This window comes from Dermacentor andersoni, chromosome 6 (assembly GCF_023375885.2).
Source record: "Dermacentor andersoni chromosome 6, qqDerAnde1_hic_scaffold, whole genome shotgun sequence".
Classification (NCBI taxonomy): Eukaryota; Metazoa; Arthropoda; class Arachnida; order Ixodida; family Ixodidae; genus Dermacentor; species Dermacentor andersoni.
The window spans coordinates 76302840-76328459 of NC_092819.1; the positions used below are offsets into that span (position 1 = coordinate 76302840).

General features: G+C 44.2%; 1 protein-coding gene across 1 annotated transcript in view; it reads left to right on the plus strand.

Annotated features, from left to right (window-relative positions):
• LOC126522972 (thromboxane-A synthase-like) overlaps nucleotides 1-23680 on the plus strand; it is a 45161-nt gene extending 21481 nt beyond the window's left edge. Inside the window, exons 7-15 of the mRNA XM_055066636.1 lie at nucleotides 977-1211; nucleotides 2843-2982; nucleotides 8980-9112; nucleotides 13336-13429; nucleotides 14593-14701; nucleotides 15743-15831; nucleotides 16827-16967; nucleotides 20672-20837; nucleotides 23251-23680. Coding sequence (XP_054922611.1) covers nucleotides 977-1211; nucleotides 2843-2982; nucleotides 8980-9112; nucleotides 13336-13429; nucleotides 14593-14701; nucleotides 15743-15831; nucleotides 16827-16967; nucleotides 20672-20837; nucleotides 23251-23328 — 1185 coding nt within the window. The 3' untranslated portion in view covers nucleotides 23329-23680. The remainder of the gene's footprint in view (nucleotides 1-976; nucleotides 1212-2842; nucleotides 2983-8979; nucleotides 9113-13335; nucleotides 13430-14592; nucleotides 14702-15742; nucleotides 15832-16826; nucleotides 16968-20671; nucleotides 20838-23250) is intronic.
• The last annotated feature ends 1940 nt before the right edge of the window (nucleotides 23681-25620 follow it).

Below are 25620 nucleotides of genomic sequence, written 5' to 3' on the forward strand. Positions count from 1 at the left end.
GTAAGAAACTTGGCTTCTGAGCGTGGGGTCTAAAGTTCGGAACTCACCACCGCCAACGTTTTTCCTTTCGAATTTATTTTATTTCATACATTTATTTCCTTATAGCGATTCGTCTTACGTGATGGTCAGACGGATGGGTTTCCTCGTTGGGTGGGCATCGAAATGCTTACGCATTTAAAATGTGTGCTCAGATTCGAGTGCACGGAAAAGAATGTAAGATTCAATGCGGAGCCCAACAGAGCGGTATATATGATTGCCCAAGTCTTCCTCTGGGAAGAATATTTCGCACCCTTCGGCAAACTACGTTCCACTTCGACAGGGGCTAATTGTTATTTATTCTCTTGCACTTGACAATATCAGTCATCCGCTTCTGGCACACTTTCATAGTGTTGAGAACGACCTTTACGTTGCTTGTTTGCCACTGAATAGCTGAACCTAGTTTCGTTTTGTCGCCTTAGGCATTCGACGTGGTCTTCTTACAGGGCGAGAATAAGAGGCACAGTCAAACCAGCAATCGAGCACGACAGCAAAAGTAATTGTCAACCCGACAGTTCAGAATCAAGTTCTTCAGGTTCATGGGGGAAGATATCATACAAGCAAACACACAGAAGGAGATCTGATACCTCAAGCTCAGTAGTCCGAGAAACTCGATCGTTGTATATTTCCAGCTACCCGGTGAAAGTTCACTCGCTATTGTAGACAACGCTGTAACGTGTATCTTCAAGTTCTCAAGGATGCCGTCGAAGGATGAGCAGCTTCCAAAATCACAAGCGTTCGGCAAAATACCAACGTTGTGGCTAAACCGGACATTTCAAGCGAACAGATTAATTGTACTAGCTTAAAACTTCAATTAGTTCCTTCGAGTACATTTTATTCTCGAACAACTATTCGTGTATTTGAATGGCTATCCCCCTTTATCTCTCAAACTTCCGCTGTCGAGCACTCATGTTCGTCTCATATTCTGTTCTCGTCGTAGATGTCTCCGGGCGTCATCTCAGCCGTGGAGAAGTTGGTTTTCAAGATCGACCGCAAGGCGAGGACGGGAGAGGAGTTCGAGGCTGGCGAGATGTACGCCGCTCTGGCCCTGGACGTGATCTGCAAGAGCGCCATGGGCATCGACTACAACCTGCAGGAACACCCGCGACACCGATTCCTGGTGTGCTGCCGTCTTTTGTTCGGATGCGCCTTCTCCGTCATCGCCGTCCTGCTCGGTGAGTGGACATCTGCGACGCGACACTCTGGCCACACAGTGTCATTGTTAGGCAGCCGGGTCTAGCCTTATGCGTCGTAATGACTTCTGTGCTTGAGAAATTTCGCAAGGCTGTGGCGTTAAATATAAAGTAGTGGCGCCATTGGGACATCTTGTACGTGCAACTGATTTTATACGCAGTCAACTCATTTAGCGGTTGCGTGTGCACTGTATTCTTTGAAAAGAAAGATTTAAGCTCGGGTTTCAGGGTGAATTAGACCTGTGGTGCATAACATGAGAATTAATCTGAAGTCTGGGAGAGCTGATCTTTCCGGTAATTGCTTAAGTGAAGTACATTGTTGCTCACGTTAATATAAGAAAGCTCGATAGGTAATTTTTTATAGATGCGCCTTTTATCGAGCACAATGCTGACTTTACGTAGCTGTCATTGAGTATTCGATTCGCACCTGTAGAGCGCCATGATTGTCAGACGTGTTATTTGAGAAAACGCTCGAGCGCCTCGTAACAGCAAAGCTTCCTGCATATTATACTTTCGGTACCAATGGCTTTCTTTCTTTCTACTCGAACAATATCTCACGAAAAACTGGAAAACACAGACATGGGTTCTACGAACACAAAGACAACAAGAGATTAAAGTCTTACAAACTACATTTCAACAAATTCCTGAGTCTCTGTTAGGCCAAGATTGATTACTTATTTTTGAAGGAAACTCGTAATTCATGGCTTAGATTGCATTCCTTAGTTTCTACTGCGCAAGAAATAGCAACGCCAACATCACTGCGCATCACGGAAGATATTGCCACTTTACCGCAGTTCTGATTTTCTTCCTGTGTAGGGGGAGTGTATAAAACTTGCAATCTTAAATTTAATTCTGTATTCATGCGCAATAATATGTTTGGCGATCCACAGCGTACCCACCTAAGCGAGTAATTGCCTGAGTCTGCCGGTATGACAAAAAGGTTCAAGCGTTTTTGCTTTTGTTTTTTAATGTTCTTAAGACGTTGCTGAAACTCCTGCACAATGCGGAGCTGCAGACTTTTCTTTGATTTTGGTTTCTCAATCTGCCTTGCTTCAAATCTTTGAAGCATGAATTATCATCATTTACCATTTCGTCATCCGTAATCATCATCACCATCTATTTGTCATATCTGATCGTTTTGCGCTAAAGCAAATGTCTATTCTCTGTAGAGGTTGTTATGCCCGCTCCTGTTGTTCTCATATGCACCGCCACTGTTGCATGAACCACTGTATATCTGTGAAAATAGGCCATCGAAAAGTCGTACGTGCCAAACTTATCAAAAATAAATAAATTGGTGGCTAAAAAAAGAGAGAAAGAAGACTGTAGAAAAGGCACAAAAATGAACGAAAGGGAAAAAAATATCGAGTGAATTATGCGCAGCGTATCGCTGCGAGTTCAAAACAGGCATGCTATGAGCGAAATTAGATTGCACGAAACACCTGCAGCACATGAATGTATGATGTTTGCACACAACGCAGAACGGAGGTGTACTCGAAAAGCACGTAGATACAAAGTAGCGCCTGGATATATAGCTTGACCTGATATATGCTACCTTAGTTTCCTTTTGCATATTCTAGGGCGAGTACAACTTTTTTTTTTCTGTGTGCTCGCAGCTGCATTCCCTGGCTTAGCTGCTCTGCTACAATTCGTCAACTTTCGCCTGCTGCGCTTCCAAAACAATGGCGTTCACCCCTTTGCTGAAGTGCAAGAAAAATGCAAACGAATCGTTACCGAGCGACAACTTGATTCTTCGGTAAGTGGCTGTGGATGAGTTAAAGAAATTACTTCCAATGAACTCATATTGGTTCCCTGTTATGAACGCAAGTGCGAATAGCTGTTGGTGAAATCGTCAAGCTTTATGCTACTGTTTATTTCGAAAAGGCGGACCGAGCAATGACATTGAATTGAATGGAATTCTAGGGTTTTACGTGTGCAAACCGCGATTTGACTGTGAGGCACGCCGTAGTGGGAGACGCCGCATTAAGTTTGGCCTCCAGGAGATCTTTAACTCGCCCCAAATACACAGGACACGGGCGTTGTTGCCTTTCACCCTCCATCAAAATGCGGCCACCGCGGCTGCGATTTGATCCCGCGACTTCGCGCTTAGCAGTGCAACACCACAGCCCTTAACCACGGCTGCGGGTTATGAAATCTAGCTGGTCGAAACGCATGTGGTTTAGCGCACTGCCGACAGATGCCGCAAGCCGCACGCTGAGCTTCCCTAGTTCTGCTTAAAGGCCAGCTATAACAAAATTTTGCAGGACGTGCGAAGCCTTGTTTCAGATAATGTAGAGAGTTACGTAGCATCCTCCGCGGAATATTTCACATTTGACAAAAGAGTAGGTGCATCACGAAAGGCTTGCTAAAAACTGCTCTTGATACTGAAACTAAAGTGTACTAGAATATTGGGTAGTGGGCTGACTGAGCTCCATCCGCTGTCGCGGTTTACGTCTCGCCTGCTAGATGGCGCCACCACTGTATTCAATGTAAGCGGCCGCGCTTTGGCCGTGCGAAAGGTACGTGGTCGCCGCTGTAGAAACGGTCTAATTTCTTGAATGCTCGTTTCTCATATAAATAAAGAGCTTGGACAGTATGCTTGTTTGTCAGTAGTACTTCGTCTTTCTTTTCATGAGGGAAAAGTTTCTTTAATCACCATTTTTGTAACGCTGGCTTTGCTGAGCTTGCACTCGTATCGAAAACTCGCGTCTTGCGCCGAGTAAAAGGCTGTGGGGTTCCTCTCCATTGACAGCAAGTTTGGGTATATTTACTCAATAATAGCGTGACATAACAAATGAATCACTTACATTCTTGTCAAAGACAGCAGTTTTACTGCTGTCTTTGATTAGAACGTAAGTGATCCATATGTCGCGGTGTTATCGAGTTGCGCGCGTGCAGAAATTCGTTTTCGGCGTTACCCTATTTGCAGTCCTTACAGCAATTCAGGCACCTTTGGAACGATGCCTTTCCTGTATACCCACCTATTTGACTCTGGCTGAGCATATTGTGGAAGAAAAATACAGGTATATCAATGAAATGTTAAGCAGCATAGATATGAAGTTTTAATCGCACATGAATGTTGAAACAAAAGGTAAACCGTTTAAAACACCTTCCATGCTGTAGCTTGTCACATATGTGCCAGAAAACATGCGCCTATACATCAGTCGTTGCTCTACATTATTCCAACATAAAACGCATTTAATTCTCCCGACACTAACATACTGCATAATTTCCTATATCTGCCTTTCCAGAGAGTGATGTTGGTATAGCCACACTTATTTTTAAGGAAATATTTTATGAAAGAAAAAGAGAAAAAAAATGCAAACAAAATGTTGGTTGAACAACTTTAACAAAAGTTTATTATCTTGACAAGCACAATGCAACAAGTAGACAATGCAGACAGCATGCACATTTCAAGAGCAGCGGCTCAACTTCAAGTGCTTTGCCTTTTGGCGCTTCCCCGACTTGTCAGTATTTATACTTTTAACATAGAAGTGAAGTCGTGTAGTGACATAGAATTTGATTATTTTTGGAGAAAGGGTGGAAGCATGACTGGAACAACCAACCTCTTGGCCAAGTCTGGCTTTGACAACTGTCAGCACATCTAAAATGCTGTCAGAGTGCAGCTGTCCATGGGAGAAGCAGCCTGTGAACAAGTCCTCAAGCTTCTTTATGAAACCAAATAAGCGACCAGTTGGATAGAGGAGCCCTCCATTGTCACGAAACTTTGTCAGCCTCGCAAGCTGGAAAGTTTCATCTGGGGCAGGCATAGTGAGAAGGGTCAGACAGTCTTGGCAATTGGTTTTTAAAACGCATTTTCTTGCAACATAGCCAGCGATGTGAAAAATTATTCTTGAGTCACTGCTGGCAATGTGCTGGTTATGGTCTTGGGAGGATGGAGCTGTGTGCATGCTCTTAGCAGCACTCATTGGCAGATGAAAGTCTGCTGCATTCTGCGCAGTGTCTGGCAGGCTGTCAACTTCCAGGAGGGAGCCCAGTTCGTCCTGCTGACAGTTACCTTGACTGGCACATTTTACTAGCCCATAAAATGACAAGCAGTTAATGATAACTAGAAATTGACTTGGTGTTGGGTGGTCATTACTGCCAGAAGACTGTCGAACGATCCCAAAAAGGTTTTCAAGAGGGTCTTGACTAGTTTTGGTCATTAGGTACTTAAGACCTACTTTTCTTGTAAGGTAATCTAGCAAGCCTAATGTGCTTGAAATGGTTACACGCAGACCTGTTGCCGTGGACTCACTCACAAAGCCACCTGTCCCTTTTACATGCTCCTCCCATGCTTTAAGATAGGATAAAAAATCCTGCAGCACAGCTGTTGCTCGAGAATCTGGCCGGAGGGCTTCCGCAGGGAACCGTGAGGTCATCACAGATATCAGCTGGTGGATTTTGCTGAAATACACAAAAAAGCTCTTCAGATGTTGCTTGCACCAAGTTAGACTTAAACATCATTTCCAGCTAACAAAACCATAATGCAAAGGTTTCATTACTTTTAAAATTAAGTAGCAGAAGAGAAAATAGGCATTTCACCGGAAGAATTCCTGAGTTGCATCCATTCTTCCAAGAGTGGCTTCTAACGTGTCCTTATACAGGTGAAAAGCTTGGAGCACTTTAGTGCCGAAAAGCTGGAACGCATAACTGACTCTCATCTTTTCAAATGCGTTTGGATCAATATGACATCGTGTTATCCCTGGCATAACCTTGAGGGTAACATTGCAGGAATCCATTTTGTAGGCTTCCTTTACGTGTTGCATATCCACCTAAAAAGAAATTGGAGAGGACCCTGTTAAGCTTCAAGAGTGAGTAATAGCACAACAAAATCCTCAATAAGATGAAGAAGAGCCTTACATGGCCAGCTGGAGTGTTGAATCCAGATTTCAACAATGAGTTGCGTAGACATTTGATAAGATGAGGGAAGTCGGATATAAAAAAGAGGTTTCGTGATGCATCGCTGGGGTGCTGAATTTTGCAGGTGGTAGACTCAGCTGATGCTTGTATCCCAAGTATCCTCCACATCCTTCTATTCCAGCTTGCGCCGTCGCATGTAATGAAATCAACAAAAAGGCCACTCTTTTCGGCCAATACGGTTGCCTCAATAACAACTTTGGCAAGAATGTCCCCCTTCATGTTGCCATGTGTGGCAAAATAGCCAATTACCTGGCTCCATTTTCCCTGAAAGGGAACAAATAGTATAACCATGCCATGGTCACATGGGACACCTTTGTCTTTGGCTGCTGTGAAAGGGCCTAGGTCTACAAAACCCTCAATAACCCCAGACGTTTTAACTGCAAAGTGTTCCGACAGCTTTAGCTCGTCTATAACTAATCCACCATGTTTTTTCCAGGCATCAAGCTCAGCTGACTTCACTTTTAGCTGCCTCAGAACTTTGTCGCTGAAGCCAAACACAGTGCGATATGCAGATACATAGCGCTTGAGGGTTGATTTGCACGGTAGGGAAAGAATGCTATTACGGCGAAGATGCTCATACAGACGAGGACTTTTCATCTTCATTATTATGCAGTCCAGGACCCACATTTTCGTGTAGCGTAGACCATTAGGTTTCACTTTTGAAGCTGCGAAGCACTGTCGAACAGCTTCCTGCTGTCTGGGGGGCAGTTTTGAGATCTGTGCTTCTAATGCTTCTGCTTGAATGGCAGCATTTTTCCCTCTCATTTTAGCAAGTTCATTTTTCACATCTCCTAGGCGAACAACTAGCCTCTTGTTTCTTCTCGCTGCAGCTCGCAGTTTAAGCACAACAGATCGGCCGCTCTTTTTATCAGTTCTTTTGACCCTCGCTCGTCTGATCTGCAGTGCTCGTTTCAAGTAGCGGCAAGACACACACTGCGTACCTGCAAGAAAAGTGCATTGAATTGAGTTCCCACGGAGCCAAAAAATCAATGAACGCAACATAAAATGAGTTGCAAATTAGGCAAAATGGACAGCATAATTACCTCTTTCAGCGACCTGACCCAGGCAATTGCTGCTGAAGTACATTTGCTCGAGGGTCACTACGTGGGATTTAAGGTTCTTCGTAAAATACCTTTCTTCATAATCTTCAAGTCGCATTACTCCAGTGCAAACACTCATGGAATCAGTTGCTCTCAGCACATCTTCTGCTTCCCCGCTTGTTTGCAATGTGCTTTCTTTTAGCAGAATTCCTCTCACAAACACTTTGTAGTAACTGTGCGTCTGTGACTGAAAGAACATTACCACTTTTTCTGAGCACACCTCATTTCTTGATGTCAACACAGACGTGCAGTACACGACACCGTCGTGTCCAGGAAACCTGTGCTTGGTCCACTGCTCCGACGGTACCTGAAGACTGTCAAATAACAGCATGGGTTCCTGCTGACCCAGTGGGCATGAAAATTCTGCATCGGCGTCCGGCTCCACGCCTGCTTCCGTCGAGGAGGCCGCGCCTTGCTCAGCAATCGTTGCAGCGCTTGTGTAGGACACCGTCGTGTCACTGTTCGAGCACGGTCTACGCTTCGCCGGAGACGCGCAACTCTCTGACTTCCTTTTACGAGCAGGCCTCTCTTTCACAGCTTTTTTCGTCAAATACGCGGGTAGGTTTGGAAGAATGGTTGGCACAGCATCACTGCTAAGCAGTGGCTTACCACGTGGGATCCGCACTTCCTTGCCACCAATGATGTGTACATAGTCGCGAATTACGTAGCGCGGCTCAAAATGTAGTTCGCACACGGCACTTGTGTCTTCGAGAGGCTTGTCCGCTCGATGGAGGTTTTTTTCCCACAGTCTTCGAAGTGCTTCATCCTTGGGCACGCTGAATAACGACGGCTTTGGGGCACCTTTTACATGTACATAGCCCGTTTTACAGCCGGGCGCAAAACAGTGGTTCAAACGGCGTGGTGCCATTTCACACGCAATAGCGACGCACGATATACTTCCCTACGATGATTTCTTATAAACATTAGAATTGGTAATGTAAACTTCGGAACACATGAAAGAAAGCACAACGGAGGCAGCGGCGCGCAAAGCCAGGAAGGCAGCGGCGGAGGCAGCGGAGGTTTACATTGACGACGACGACAGCGCCTCCGCGCGGGTCCCCGGGAAAACATAAAAATGTTCACATTTCCGGCGACGCGGGAGCGCACGCCGCCACCGGAGAGTCAGCTCACTACCCAACGGTCTAGTACACTTTACTGAAACTTAAAGAAGCGTCGTCATTACCGCTCGCTGGAGATGGCGCACAACCCAGAATGTTTAAAACCAGCGCGGCACTTCAGCATGAGCTCCGACATTCGGTGGCTCCTAATGTGCGCTAAAACATCGCGGAGGCGAAGTGCTGAGATTTGCGTCACCTCCGCCTACCAGTATGTGCACGCCTGTTAACGTGCTATATAAAGGTTGTTAAAAATAAAGAAAATAGACGCCTACCAGCCCCGCAGTGCATATTTTACAGCTTATTCATAAAGCAATATTGCAAGACGACCTATAACGAATGCCGTTCTTCGCCGACTTCAAATCACCACATACACTGCGCAGATGTTGGACAAATCGCCCAGGAAGTCAGTATTTAATGAATCACTTTTGGAAGCTAGTTCTGCATGCATAGGCAACCTGTAGTCAATATTTCTTTCTCCAGAAACGCATGCGGCGTCAGTAATGAGAGCATACTCCCGTTAAACATTCATCATTATGATATAGGTGGATTAATGGGCAAACTAATGTGGTGCATTCAGTAGTGTGTAATCGCCAAATTGTTCTCATTCAACAGCTCCGTCGCAAGGACCTGCTGCAGCTAATGATCGACGCCAAGGATTCCCGCGTTGACGCAGGCTCGGTAACGTCTACCCAGCTTACAGCTGCCGAAGACAACGACGAAGAACTCCCCAGTGAAGCCAAGAGCGGTAACGTTTTCGAAAATGTCGTAGTGGCACTTCATTCTTTTAGACTAATCTTGCTTTGCCCACCCTCCCGGCTCTGGGGTGGGTGCTAGCTGCTGCGGTGTCAGTCAGTATCTCTGCGGATATATATATATATATATATATATATATATATATATATATATATATATATATATATATATATATATATATATATATATTGCTAAGAGAATTATTAGCAACGGGCGCGAACGGGTAGCAGTCACAAGCTTTCGGCGAAGGACAGCAACCACGAGCTCATGCCGGTAGCGATGGTGCTGTGGCGCAGGCAGGCTACACTTCTTCGTTACAATCGCCCTCCGCAGAAAAAGGCGCCATTCTGGCGACTTAAGGCGAAGAGACTACTATTGGGTCGTAGTACGGCTTGATGCGAGAGACGTGGACAAGTTCGCGGCCGCGATGGCGTAGGTCCGTCGATGGCGTGAGGAGCTCTACGATGTAATTGACGGAGGACGTTTGCTCCAGAAAGCGGTAGGGTCCTAGGTATTTTGCGAGAAGTTTTGAGGAGAGGCCGGGTATAGTAGCGGGTACCCGAAGCCATACGAAAGAGCCAGGCGAAAAAGTTGGTGCAGAACGGTCGGCAGGTTGGCGGGATTGCTGCTGCCACTGGTCCTCGGTGAAAAAAGAGCGGGCAAGCTGGCGGCATTCCTCGGCATGACGAACAGCTCGACGGCATGTTGCGCAGTGCATGAGATGTAAGTGTGGGCTCAAGGGCGGATAGGCAAGCGCAGTCAGCGGAGACCGGTGAGCGAGAAAGGGCATCAGCGTCCGTGTGTTTGAACGGTAGAGAACGCGGATGTCGTACTCCTGTAGCTTAAGGGCCCAACGAGCAAGTCGGCCAGATGGGTCCTTAAGGGTAGACAGCCAACAAAGGGCGTGACTGTCAGTGACGACATCGAAAGGGTGACCATACAAATAAGGACGGGATTTTCCAAGGGCCCAAATAATGGCTAAACACTCTTTCTCTGTAACAGAGTAATTAGCCTCGGCCTTTGTCAGAGTTCAGCTCGCGTAGGCGATTCGTAGGCGTCCACATATTCATCAAACCCCGCTTTTCTTTGCGCGAGTACGGTGCCAAATCCGACGCCGCTGGCATCGGTGTGGACCTCTGGGGGGACTGCAGGATCGAAGCGGCGGAGGATAGGTGGCGAGGTTAGCAGGTGGCGTAATTTCGTGAAGGTGTCATCACAGGTGGGCGACCACGCGGAAAGTTCTTTGTCGCCACTTAGAAGGGCTGTCAGGGGTGCACTTATGGAAGCGAAATTTCGAATGAAACGTCGGAAGTATGAGCATAAACCATATAAACTTTGAAGCTCCTTTAACTTCTTTGGTTGCGGAAAGTCGGCGACAGCGCGCAGCTTGGCTGGATCCGGAAGGACGCCGTCTCGCGATACAACATGGCCAAGAATAGTGAGCTTTCGGGCGCCGAAACGGCATTTCGTTAAGTTAAGTTGAAGTCCCGCGTCAGCAAGGCATTTCAGAACTTGCTCGAGACGGCTGAGATATGTTCGGAAATCAGCGGAAAAGACAACTACGTCATCCAGGTCGCATAGACATGTAGCATAGACATAGGCCGCGTAAAATATTATCCATCATTCTCTCAAAAGTGGCTGGAGCATTACACAGGCCGAAAGACATTACGATGAATTCGTATAATCCGTCAGGTGTTACAAATGCTGTTTTAGGTCGATCAGATGGTGCCAAAGGACTTGCCAGTATCCGGAACATAAATCCAGCGAAGAAAAGAACTCCGCTCCCTGCAAACAGGCGAGGGCATCGTCGATGCGCGGTAACGGGTAAACGTCCGTGCGCTTTATCTTGTTCAGACGTCGGTAGTCGACGCAGAATCGAATAGAGCCATCATTTTTCTTAACGAGGACGGCCGGTGATGCCCAGGGACTGTTGGAAGGCTGCACAACCTCCCGATATATATATATATATATATATATATATATATATATATATATATATATATATATGTGCTTTTCAATCGGCGCACAAATAACTTTTGTATATAGTACCAGTGAACGCGCTTAAATATCCCTTTTATTCTGACCGATAAAACAGTTCAAGTAAGCGAAGAATAACCTCTGTTCCGCGTACCAAAAACAAAACAAACAATTCCTACATATAACCGGAACATATAATGTCGGCTCACAGGCATCTCTAAAGTAAACCGACCCGTTAATGTAATAGCGCACTATATTCAGTGGACTGTTTGGTTTACACAATTTTCTTTGCTTAAGCTATTCGGTATGTGCCTCTGGGGATGTGCCCATTATCGGCCAATCACTCAGAGTAGGGAATGTGCCACTTAGACACAAGACAACATAACCATTGCATCGAAACACATTGCGGCCTTTGTGCCGGATAACCATAAATACTCCATTAGATTGCACGTTGCATAGGGTTAAAGTAAACAAAAGTGTAGTGCGCATTGTCGTTAGCTGTAAAGTATTTCATTAGCCACTTCCAACATAAATTAGAACATGTGCGTTGGATAAGGATATATCTAAGTATGCATGCGTGCATGTGTGTTAGCGTGTGTGCGTACGTACGAGTACACAGTGCGTAGTGTTCGTGCCTCTGCGTTTGTGTGTTTTTCTATGCGCGTGTGCCTGCATGTGCAGGTGTTTGTGTGTGTTTGCATGCATGTGTGTGCACGCGTTTGTATGCTTGTGTTTGTGTGCCCGTGTGTGTTAGTCTGCATAGCAGGTGTGCGCGCGTGTGTGTATGTACGTTTGTGTACGTGTGTAAACGTTTTCGTGTATGCGTGTGCGCGCACGTGCGTACGCATGCGCGTGCATGTGCGTGTGGTGTGCATGCGTGCGTGTGTGTGGAAGAGTTTGGCATCACTGGTAATGTCGGTTATTTCTTTGTTTCGCCGACAGTACTTGTCAAATCTAGTGATGCCGAAAGAAATAAATAAAACAAGGATGATTACATAAATTAGCACAATGGCGTGTAAATGTTTCCTGAATGATATTTCTCGGGGTATATAGAACGGCGGGGGGGGGGGGGGGGGGGAGTGCTGACTATTTCTCACTTCCAGTGTCGTCAGCATGAAAGGCCTAACGCAATGCACGCGACATACCTGCTTTGTAACGTAGTTCAACTCGCATAGCGCGCTACCACGATGTTTCGCAAAACCTGACGCGGTAGCTCGGTCGCTATGGCAGCGCGCTGCGGCGCACTTGGTCGTGGGTGCGATCTCGGCTGCGGTGGCCGCGTTCAGACGGGTGTGCACCGTAATGGCTCTCATGCACTGCTCATCACCTGCGCGATAAGAACCGAAGACGAAAAAAAAAATGATTCCGCAGTCACTCACTGCCGCATGCTTCAGAATTAGATCGTCTTTCTGGCACATAAAACCGCAGAATAACTTTTCTTTAATTTAAACACTTTTGTTGACGTTTGTATGGATGTTGCACGGAATCTTCATTAGGTCGTTTTTATTATCGTGTAACATTTCGCTAGCTATTAAAATGACCTGATGAATGTTGCCACGCAGACGTTTATTATTAACATTATATATATATATATATGTATATATATATATATATGTATGTATGTATATATATGTATGTATATATGTATGTATATGTATGTATATATATATATATATATATATATATATATATATATATATATATATATATATATATATATATATATATATATATGTTGCTGGCGGGAATTCTCACACTCACAGAATTACCAGTGTTATCACGCCATTCCTTCCTTGAGAACGCGCTTGCTGTATTGGAAACTTCGCGAGCACTTTCATCGCTTCGATAAACAAAAAAGACAAAATTTACTTTCGAAGTTGTAACGCACGTCACAAACGCTGTAGTACATTCTCGATCCGATGCAGGCGTAGTGAAATGGCTGATGTATACATACATTTGTAAAAGCCTCATTGCCCCGAATTAAGTGGTCACATAGGCCAGCAAGAACAGCAACTATTGACTGTGATTTTCACACAGCAATCTGGAAACGTACACTACCAACCGATAATCTAATATACTTTCGGGACAAAAGTGCTTCGCAAGTTAGAGAAAAACAGAAAAGCACGTTTTAGCGAAAGACCTTCTGCGTTTCAAATCACCATAGGGCATGTCATGGTAAATTACGAAAACAGGTAATAAAAATAATGACGTATTTAATATTTTTGTCTCTGCCCGCAGGAATTGTGAACGGCAAGCTACCCGGAGTTTTCAACAAGGCTGTACTGGATGACGACGACATCACGCAAAATGCGTTCGCCATACTCGTAGCGGGGTGAGACATTTCGTCTGTCGTTAGTGTGTTTTCTTTTCACTGTAATACTAAGGAACGTGGGTTCTCCCGATTTTATTTTTATGTACTTGTTTACAATACCGCCGCTGTCGATTCATACCGTGACTAGGGGGCATACTGAAAGAACATGGGGCAATGAAAATGCACGAAAAGTATGGAGTGCCATGCCATGCTACCTACATAATACGCGCGTATTACTTGCAAAACTTCGAGGAATTTTTTACATGCGCCTTAGGCTTTCTGCTGAACTTCACCGCAACGCACCAGTGTAATTTCATGGGCCGCATTTTCAAAAAAATGATACGAGGGCGAATCAGAAAGTATCTGCCCCAATTTTTTACTAGTCAAAATAAGTTACGTACAGGTAATCACAAATATACGTAGTATTCTACGTACCTTACACTATCTTACCACATAGTCCCCGCACCCGTTCAAACCATTTGTCCCATCGCAGCACTAAATTTGAGATGCCCCTGTGGTAGAATTAATCCGGCTGACTGTGGAACCACCGCCCTGGCTGTAACTTCTTCAGCGGACCGAAAACGTTGAAACCACTAGGGATGAGGACCGGACTGTATTATGAGTAATCCAGACTCTCCCAGTGAAATTACCGGATCTTGTCGGCGGTTCCCATTGGCACACGTGACCTCGCATTGTCGTTAGCACAACCGCCATCTTCAACAGCTGACAGCAGCGCCGTGCCGAGGAGCTATCGGCATATAAGGCAGAGCCGGTCCAAGAAAGGTCCACCGCTGGGAATGAATATTTTGACTTCGAATTTACAGCCGCAATATGGCTAAAGAAAATATGGGCGAAGACATTCTGATTCGCCCCAAAAGGCGGCCCGAACTTCAAAGCTTTGGATTAGCAATGGCGAGAGGACATGCACTTCGAATAACATTTGTAGCACCAAGTCGTAATTTCCTTGCTGAATTGTGGCAGTGTCATGGTCAAGATTAAAAGTTTGGAATATAACACTCAGCTGCGTCAGGTTTATGGCAGCTGTCATGATAACATTGACAAGTTTGTTAAAGTAAGACCGGCCGTGTCTTAGTCAACCAGAACATTATGTGCCTTTCCTGATCGCTCCCACCGACCCATGCCTGTCTCTCTGTAATAATCTCCTGCCGCAACGACTCCGTCAGGTTCGAGACCACGAGCAACACAATGTCCCTGGTGACACACATGCTCATACATCATCCGGAAGTTCAAGAAAAAGTGCGGAAGGAGCTGCTCTCTGTCCTGGATGATGACGTACGTCGCTGCCTGTCATTTTTTTTTTGAAGCTAGTACATATACAAAAAAAAAAAACTTGTACGCATTACGAAAGCTTTAGCATCGTGCTATGGGCTAGCCACACTGTCCATTAGAACAAAGTAGGCGCGTTTATAATTTCTACACCTACTGTTGCCCAAAGTATATCTCCTTCGCTATACTCCAGTATCGTCATAGGCCTAGTATGTGGTTTCTAAATCATGGCGGACATGACGTGTTTCCGGCACCGCATAAAACCGGCAGAAGCATAGCCTTCGAGATTGGGGCATGGATTTCGACAGCACTTGTTATGCGGTGATAGCATGACAATAATGACACATTTAAATAGTCTATTTCCTTATTATGCTAAATAAGACAAAAACAATGTGAAACAAGACCGAAGAGCTCTATATAGAAACGGTGAGCAAAACGAGAACGAGGTAAAATCCACAGAATAATGTAATAAATGCAACAGAAAAAAATACAACTGCCCGAAATGAAGCAGAATGTGAAAGTTGAAATGCAAGATTTTAGCATTTACCATAAAGTTAACGTACAAACTAAGATACACGACTTTGCACTTTTAGACTTAAAGGAAAATTAAAATACGACTGGCAGGCGTTTGTTGCTCAATCACGATCACTGATGTATTGAAGAACAAGGTTGTGGCTGCAGTAGTCGACGTCAGGGAAAGACGATCACCACGAATTGTTCAATTGAAAGATGCATAAGACCATCTACTAACTTCTGTAGCAAAACCTTGAGGTAAACCTGTCTTTCCCATTTCAATTTAGCATATTATTGTGTGACGCATACAGCACCTTGCTAATGCTTTCTGTATGATATAATCTCTCGGGGATAAGGGGGGACTTCAATAAAGTTTCCCGAGACACAGACGCTCACATAATTTTTGTCGTTAACTAAGTTAGCTCAGTATTATTGTATTCAGTCTCCTGAAGCATTCAGTCTTATGCAATGGATAAAATATGCGACATGATAAATTCATGGAAGTATCACAATGCTTGCTTCTCTCTCTTCCAGGAGCCAATCACATACAGCACCATTCAGAAGCTGCCCTACCTGAACTGCGTTATTCTAGAGACCATCCGGCTCTACCCTCCGGCCTTCGCGTGAGTAAGGCGGCGTAAAGCGGGAGGCTTGCTCAATAACACGCTTTAAAAGTACTGCAGCTACAATGATATCCACGACGGTTTGCGCGCTGGATGTCCTTTAAGCAGCGCTGCGCAGTCATCGAGATCCTTCGCCTCTAAAACAGTAATCGCATTACTTTTTTTCCTTTGACCGCTTTTTCTTAGAACACGACCGAACAGTGCTACTGCCTTTGAATGCACAGTTAACGCTTATGTGTGTGCGCGTGCTCCACTTATCCCCATTTTCCTCTTCCATTTCTTTCTGCTTTTCCTTATAGTGTAGGGTAGCAAACCACATACAGCCTCTTTAACGACCCCGCGTTTCTCTATATTGTCTCTCTCTCTTTCGTACAATGACATGTACTCAAAACGGGGGCTTGGTAAAGAAGCGGCTGGTACATATTGTACAAACACCAACTAGCTCTTCGTGATGATCACGTCATGTTCATGATCTTGATTTCCATACTATGGAACATACAAACAATGCGGGATTGGCCAAGAAGCGGGTGGAACATATCGTGCCAACGCCAACTATGTGTGAGATGACCGCCGCCGCTTATTGATGATTATGATTTCCAGACTAAGGCACATACCCACCACGAGACATCGGCCGGGAGGTGGTCGAAACATTTAAAGTAAATAAGAAGAAATTATGAAACAAAAGCCCGTACAATATTTGTGACATTGCGTTGTATGGGTACACAAGAGCACATGGCGTGAGCCACTTTGCTTTACGCCAAAGACGCAGGAATGAAATGGGCGAAATTATAGCATTTAATTACCCGCTTCAAGTAGATTGCAACCTGTGCGTTGGATCTGCATAACTTTTTTTGCTGTTACTAGCGTTGCAATCATATATTAATTACTGAAGACAAGTGTTCCTTGTAGAGCCACTTGTGCGCATTTAGTTCACCTGCGACAATGGCATATCTATTGTCACCTTTGTCATCGTTATCCTTATCTTCTTCGCGTAGGTTTGTGACCCGCGAGGCGGTGAGAGACAAACAGTACGAGAAGTTTCAGATTCCGGCCGGGACTGTTGTCATGGCGGCCGTCGAGTACATCCACAGGGATGCGCGACACTGGGAACACCCGGACCGATTCGACCCGGAAAGGTAGGGCTGTCCTCGACTGCACTGTCATAGTTGAACAGTACTGACAACAAGTAAGCAAAAAAAAGAATGAATCTGTTTCACTGTTGCGGTTTAGTGCTCCGTTCAGTGGGTGGGCTATCAGGGACGACGTAGCGGAACAGTCTGAAGTTATTAACTGCATGCATTAGGTGCCTATAATAAAAGTTATTATTATTCCCCATTAGCAACATTCTGTACGTCACAATGGTTCATTCCTCACTAAAACAGCGTGTAAAACGGCCATTTTTGCTTATTCTTAAAGAAATTATTCTTTTTTTTTTTCATAAACGACGAGAATTCGTACTGTGCCCTGGAGAGGTATGCTGTAGGAGTCCACTTAGTTCATTCCTGTCCATTTCGGCCTCTGCTGGTTGGCTGGGGCCGCTTGTAGCCTCCTCGCTCGTACAGCTGCATACAATCAGCGATGACCGAAATCTACAGTCCAATACGTGGACCCCTACAGAATACCCCTCCCCCCCCCCCCCTGTCGCTCTTATATGAAACGTCTACTGCACTGTGTAGTGCCGTATAGTAGAGGTCAATGTGTCGAAAACTGCATGGCTAGGAGATGTGCGTCAGTGAATTTTTTGTCCCCTGCAACACTTTCTGTTCAGATTCAGGTTCAGATTTTATTAGTGCCATAAATGTATGGATATCTGCATAGGTTTTACATACGGGAGGGGATCCCATAGTCGCCGGCTGTGCATTAACCTCCTGTCAATATAAACGCAGTAGAAAGAATAATCTTCAACGACAAGACGTATAAGGAAGGAAGTTGTCTGTTGAAGCATGCGGTATAACTGTAACAATGGCAAGTACTAATAAAACGAAGATTATACGATGTTTGTTTTAATGAATGGAATGAACTGCAATGAGAATGTTAATCAGTAATCAAATGTGCAATGCAAAACCAACCTAAACAAGAATCTGGTAAAAGGCCAATGACGGTTATAACAACCGAAAGCTCAGTGGTATAAGAAATAGGAGTGGACTTGTTAAGAAGTCATAGGCTATGAAAGCAACAATGCAGTAAAGTTTAACGAATGTGTAAAAAGTACAAAGACGAAAAACAAAGCAGGCAATAATGGAAAATATTTTCGACGTCATGAAAGGCGCGACAAGCAAAAATTGCCTAATTTATTCGGCCTCCAGTATTAAATTTTCGTGTCGTTAGTATAAACGAGTAAATAGACTGAGAAGTCTTTATTAGTGGTAAAATTTCGTTAACAAATGAAATAAATCAAAACATGAATATCTGTTCACTGTAGTTAGTACTTATCTTCTGGAAGAGGCAGTTGTTACTTCAAGCAAACCTATAGTATTGTTAGTATTGACCAAATATGCTGCTGGAATGAACGAAATTGGAGCTGAATTCTTAAAAGTTCTAAACGGAGGTATACTAAGATTGTAACTAACTAGCTTATCGACTCTCCAAATTTTATTTTCATGAAGGAGTTGTTTGTAGTTAGTATAGAATCGGCGAGACGTAAGCAACACTGTAGCCTGATTTTGCAAATTTTGCAATAATATCTAGTGTGAAGTGTGTGTATTTCCAAAACACGATATACCGTAAATACTATGACAGCGAATATGCGAGTAATAGAGAGAGATAAGGGTAGAGTGAATAAAAAGAAAGAACGGGCATTGATAACGATGCGGAAGCCCTACGCTGTCTTCTGCTTTAACCTAAAGACTTGATTGTAGTATTGCAGCTTACAATCTAGCTCAACACCTGGAAATGTGCAGTGATATCAGAGACTGATGCAGACAGTATGATTTCTTTGATACAAAATCAGGTCCACCTTTTTTTAAGTTGCTTAGACAATGCACTTGTTTCAAGTTAGTCAGTTCGTTTTTCAGGTAGCCAGTCGCCTAACATAGCACGAGCTTAGAGCAAGTGAGCCGCATTTATTAGTACTAGTTTCCATATAGAAAATTGAAGACGTATGCCTGTTCCGGACCGGCTGTCCCAAAAGAGTCGCTTTATCTCACGGTAACTCATACGCAAAGTTTCTCGAATACGCTTCTTTGCACACATCGTCTGACTTAACCGAGATGACGGAATCGGAAATAAGGCGTTTACACCGAAGTTATAGTGCCACTAGTTCCGCGACCATGAGCTGCTCGCATCACCCAAGCTTTCATTTCGAGAAAGAGAGAGAGAGCGCTCAAAGAAAGGGAGAAGATAGGGATGTTAACCAAAAAGCGTCTGCTTGGCTATCTTATCATGTGACAGGGAAGTTGGGGAATAAATCTTTCTCTCTCTCAGCTTCTAAAGTGGCGTGCGTGGGATGCGGGCCGTCTTGGCTAGGTATAGTTGGATGAAAGGGAAAGTTCGATTAGGGAGTTTCGCAGTATCCTCTATTGCCTGACATTTTCTTGCGCCGGAATTCGCTCGTTCGTCATGCTGGTCGTTCAATGGCTAAGGCACGGTGGAGATGAGTACGATATCGATCGTCAGTGGACGTGACAAAAAAAAAAAAAAATAGAAAAGACACTCGTCCCCTAAGCTTTTGGTCCAGGTTAAAAAGCATAAGTTGTTGAAATTTACACGGATATCTACACTATACTGTGTCCCTTATAGACCCCGCGCTGCTTCAGCAATTTACACACAAATTCATCAATTTCGAAATTGCCTTAGAGTTGGTGCTGAGCTACCGCATTAGCCTCTTTCTCGGAGTCAATGACACTATTCGTCATTGACTGACATCTTTACAATACGATACATTGTTTCCTTTGTTGAATAGGGGAGGAGAGATGATGGGATGGCAAGGGTTCTAGCTTGTAACCGAGGTAAAATAGTTCACGGGTGAATTTTTTAAGCATAACATCGGATATATTTGGAACTAACATTTCGTGAGGCTATCCATAATGAAAAGTATAGCCTGAAGCCATGCGTATCCCCTGCAATAATAAGACGGTTTTTTACCAAGCACCACGTTGTCTTCAATGCTAAAGGCATAGCGGTGACCTTTATTATTATTATTATTAATTTTTCATTACATGAAAATCACGAGAATCATGGTGCAATCAAGGTGCAACGTCAGGAACTATGACAGTGGCACGAAATGTACGATGAGGATGATTCAATTTATTTCAATTCAATTTATTCTTTCTTTTCTTTTCATAGGAAACTGCACAAATACACAACGATGATTACAATTTGATGCAGTTTGCAATTGGGGCAGTTTCACAGCACTAACGCCACCTGACTGTATATAATTGCGAAATCTGGTTGAGCAAAAGAGAAAGCACGAAATCTTGTCGCACATCAAGAGATCAGGTTGCAGGATGAGCGATAATTACTTAGCGACAAGGTTTTGTTCAAACCAAACCGAAGTGCTTTCCCAATGACCAACACACATCACCCACGTGTAACTGCGAACGTATACAGGATAATGACTCCACTAGTAAATGTATCAGTGATCCTTTAAACACATGCACCCGAAATATGGTCCGACAAACGTGGCGAATCATGAAAGGCAGTTTTTTGTTGAAGCGAAAAATAAAAAGATGATTGCATAAGAACGAAACAACGAAAAGAAACAGAAACAGTGGTGCTTTTGGATTAATGCATTGAGAAACGAATAATCTGCTCAAAAGAATTTGTGTGATTCATTGGTGTCGGTGTTTGGTTCCCAACAACTGAGGCCATTTCTTCGTCCTACTTGGTACTTCACACACAGGTTCCTGCCTGAGAACAAGTCGCGTATCAACACCATGGCCATGCAGGCTTTCGGCAACGGCCCACGCAACTGCATCGGCATGCGCTTTGCACACATGGAGTTGCGGTACACGTTTGCACACATACTGCGGAAGTACCGGCTCCAGAAGACCGAAAACAGCGAGAAGGTAGGTGCCGAGTGGGTGACCGAAACAGCGAGAAACGTGCCAGGTTTGAAGAGGAACGTTTTCCTATGACTAGATATCTGTCAGTTTTCTGTTCAAGAAAGCCAAGTTCAGAAACACATTTTATTTCACAACCATGGAACAAACCTGTGCGACATTCACTGCCTTTCAAACAAAATGTCAGACTCGATTGCCTTATTCAAGTAGTTTTTATATGTAAGTGCGAATATTTTACGACTATATAGAGAGTCGCCAATATAAAACCAATATATTATTTATTTATTTATTTATTTATTTATTTATTTATTTATTTATTTATTTATTTATTTATTTATTTATTTATATTGCATACTCACTTGAGTACAAGCAGCACTGAACGGACACAAAATATAAATATAGCAACAAAAATAACCCAACCGTTGAAAAACGAAATTATATAGCTACACTTTCTAACCCTTTCATAAGTACATTAAGACTTAAAAGATGCATATATACATAAATATAGGGTTAAAAGAGAACCTTTCTGTTTTGTTTCTCTTCAAAAACACGAATTAAAATTTCGCATACTGTCCGTCAGAGGGAGTCTTTCTTTATTGTTTATTTATTGCACAAATATGCCCCTGCGGCACGATTTACATCAGAGGGCGACTATATTGCACAGAACTTGCTTGTTGTACCTGTGGCTTTAAAAAAAAACAATTTCGCCCGAGTCAGATATCCAGCGCAATAACTCCCGTAAGCTGATTTTTTAATCTAAATTTAGGCGGTCAGTTACGTCCTGACACGAAACATCCTGGTATACAATTTTCTGGATATTTTCACACTGTAAATGCACTCTAATCAATAGTAAAAAAGATTACTCGAGCTGTTCAAAAAGGGCAAGCATGTATACACTGAACGGGAGTTTTTCTGCGCACACGCAGTAGTACAAGACCATCTTTTCGCCGCCGAGCGTATGATATGAACTCATCGGGATATAGCTCAGAAGCCTCTGTCGCGTTTTTCTCTCACACCTTTTTTATGTTTCGCTCACAGAGGTACTTGCCTGACTGGAAACCGCGTTTTGAAGAAGTCTTGACTAAGTCAAACGTCAGTCTTCAAGCAATACGATGACAAAATATTAATATAAAAAAAATTTCACATGAGCAAAAAATATGAAACATGAGCATTTTTACAATTTAGCGCTCTTTGTTACGTTTGGCCAGCGTCACGACGCGTTAAACCGTCGTTTGCCGGCATTTTATTAAAGTTATCCCTATCCTATCGTATCGGCACTCGAACTGAAAGCTCTGAACCTCTCCTCAATACACACTGGACCACCGCTTTATGTAACCAGGGACGCTGTAACCTAAAACTATTCGAAACTTTTCTATTCCAATTCTGCAATCAACCTTGAACGATTGGTCAAAAACATTTTTAGACCACTCCCACACTTTGCCTGTATTTCACGCGACGTCACGAAAACCACGACAGCTTTCCATCTGATATGACTTGTGCACATTGATTATACATGATTGGACCGAACACAAGAAAATTAGTTATTTCTGATTCGACGCCTTTTCGCCATTAGACCTCGGCTATTGGTCAAAAATTTTTGGGCTGCACCCATTCACCTGCCCGTCACGCATAGTCACAAAACCGTGAAAACTCACCGCGTCAAAGTGACGTGTACGCATTAAAGATGCATTTTATATGCCGAACAAAACTGAACTCTTTTTCTGAATAGCCGCAGGCTTCCCCGTTCCGAAAGGAATCAAAGATAGTCGCCGCCGATCGCTGGCGGGGGGCATGGGTTTATTTGCGTAGAATAAAGCTTTTTGCGTGGCCGTGTAACGTTTTCGAGCACTTTCGGCACGTTTACAACCTCGCTCTGCCAACTCTTTTTTGCTGACGGTACGTTTCAGCAGCATTTTTAACTTTCCGTTGCTTGCCGCCGCGATTTTCGACCAGCCACCGCAAGCTAAGTAAGGCAAAGCGGACCAATCGCAGACGCCGGCACCACCCTCTTCATCTGGTGATCGAGTTTCAGTGCACTGGCTCGGCCCCATCAAATTTCTCTCCACTTTAACGTGCTCCTTGCCTCTTGTCAGCCAATTAGATAAGAGAAGCTGCTCAGTGTAGGCAATTCGTTTTTAAAACAAACGAAGGTTACCTCCTATGAACGAGGGACGCGTTTGATTCGTCTGTTCAGACGACTCTACCGGTCACCGCCCGATTCTTGCGTCGGCGGTTACGCAAATTTAACGTCAGGAAATTGGAATAAAAACATATTGAAATAGTTTTACGTTATAGGGCCCCAGACACTGTTCTCAGCGTTATCTTCATATATGTTTTTTATGTTATTTTGCACACGTCATTGATAACTTAATACAAAGCCATGAACCTTTGTCATGCCCAACTTCTTTCTTTTTCGCAGGACCCTCCGAGCATAGAGATGAACCCGATCATCCTGAAGATCAAGAATGGCGTGAAGGTCAAAGCTGTTCCCCTATGATTATAGTGACCGATGCAAGCACCAGACTATGAGATGTCACTGTGACACGAAACCCCTTGCGTCGCACAACCTTCGTGTTGATTCATTTTAGTGCGACGAACTTAGAGTTGTGGGTGCGTCAATGCATAAAAAAATAACATTTTACTTCTGTCAACAAAAAAAAAGAAAGTATTTGGCAGGATACTTCCGGCTTTTAAAGCTGCAGCGGCGTCACTAGGTATATAACCATCTATTTATTTGTTACGTCGCTACAGCGGCAGTTTGCAAACCTTCATTTATGTTGGGTAAAAAACCAGCTTTCTTACCTTTTTCGAAAGCAGACTGCCTATAAATAAATCCTTTTCTAACTTACTTCAATGACAATTTTACTTTTCAATGCAAATTGTTAAAAAACACTGCTTTTTTGTGTATCGGTAGGGACGACATGCAGGGACGACATGGCCACAATTAGAACATGACCGGGGTTGTTGGAGAAGTATGGGAGAGGCCTTTGCCCTGCAGTGGGCGTAACCAGGCTGCTGCTGATGATGATGATGAGGGCAATTTTTTTCAAGTGAAGCTGGTATTGATTTACAAGTGGCGTTGTCATGGCACCGCATAAACCCTGTCGCACCCACAGTAGAGCGGCTGCGGGAAAGGGCGCTTTGATGAGTTGACGGCTACGCTGGCGCCGGAGCATGTCATTAGGAAGAAGTTCAGCTGCATAAGCGCGCGCGCTCACGCGACGCGCGCAACCAATCAGCCGTTTCGCTTCCACCGTGGAAGGAAAGGACAGGAAAGGGGTTCACGCGCGCTGCGCCGGCTGGTTAAAAAAGTTTCTTTCAGCAAAAGATGATACGAACACTTTGAGTCACAATGACGGCACAATTCCACCAGGTCGATAACATATAGAAAGGACGAAGCGTTATATGCATGGCTCGTCCACAAAGAAATGTCCCAGTCCACATGGCCTCACTCACATATAGCAACGTAGACCTACTGAAACGCATAGTTACACATAAACTAATTGTAGGAATATATAAAACGACGTTCAGTATATACAATGTGCACAATGGTTACGTACAATGATGATGTGACACAGGCGGTTTACGTAATTTTGTACTGATGCTATAAGATGTGCATATACAAAAATTACCGTGCATACGAGATCACGCACACGCAGACATGCCGGGCACCTACTTAATATGCACACCTATAATAATTCGGTGACCTGGCTACAAGAGCCAGGCCGGTCAAAAATCAATCCATACGCATTCATCAGCCTGGGGGAGCCAGAGGAAGTAGTAAGGCTGACACGGTATCCCCAACACGGTTTTTGAGGACGTCGACATCCGGACATATTTGTTGAAAGCGGCGATAATGTGCCACGGCCGTTGGGTAAAACGCAGGTGCGTTAGCACTTGTGGTCCGCGCTTCAAATGTACGCCCGGTAAGAGGTAAATTTTTGTGCTAAGGAAATAAACAAAAAGTTCGCGCGTGGGATACTGATCACGCTGTAACAGGCGGAGCAGAAATCGCAGAACAAGCAGCCGGTAGCAGACAGACACGGATGGGAACGCGAACCCACCACAAGAGCGTGGCTGCCTAAGCGCCGCGCGACAGACCGGTACTCTGCTGCCCGACCAAAAGAAGTAGCCAAGGAAGGACTGCAATGACCTAGTAACCCGTAATGGTGACTGTACAAAGTGACAAACGTACCACACATGTCCGCAAAATACAGGCTGCGCTAAGTACCTTCTAATAGGGGTAAATCATATCTGTGAACATCCTGAATATTTAGCCTTCCATCATGGAGAATTGAAAGCTACACAGTCTGATATGCCATCATAGGTGTAATCAAGGCCTAGAATACGAACAGAATCGCTCTTTTGAAGACGGAAAAATGCACTTGGGCGTGTCGGTTGAGAACCAATGAAAGCATAACGACATTTGGAGAAATTTAGCGCAGCTCCCTAAATATTTCCGCAGTCAGTGGAAATTAAAGGACTACAGGATACCCTCTCTTCGTTACCGAGATACAATGTTATGTCATCTACGAAAGCTGTCACCTTCACAACACCGCTACCATGCAGTGAGAGGACGCACACGTCAGGGTCTTTCAGTACCTAGCGCAGAAATAGCTCAAGGCTGAACTCACGGCTGAAAGCAGACAGCGAGAGAGGACAGCGCTCAAGGCTGAGCGCAGGCGGCACCCTTGACAAACACCACGAGTAACGGCAAAAGGTGCACATTTACGACCATCAACAAACAGTGTACTTCGGATATTCAAATAGGCATTCCTGAGAATTTCAA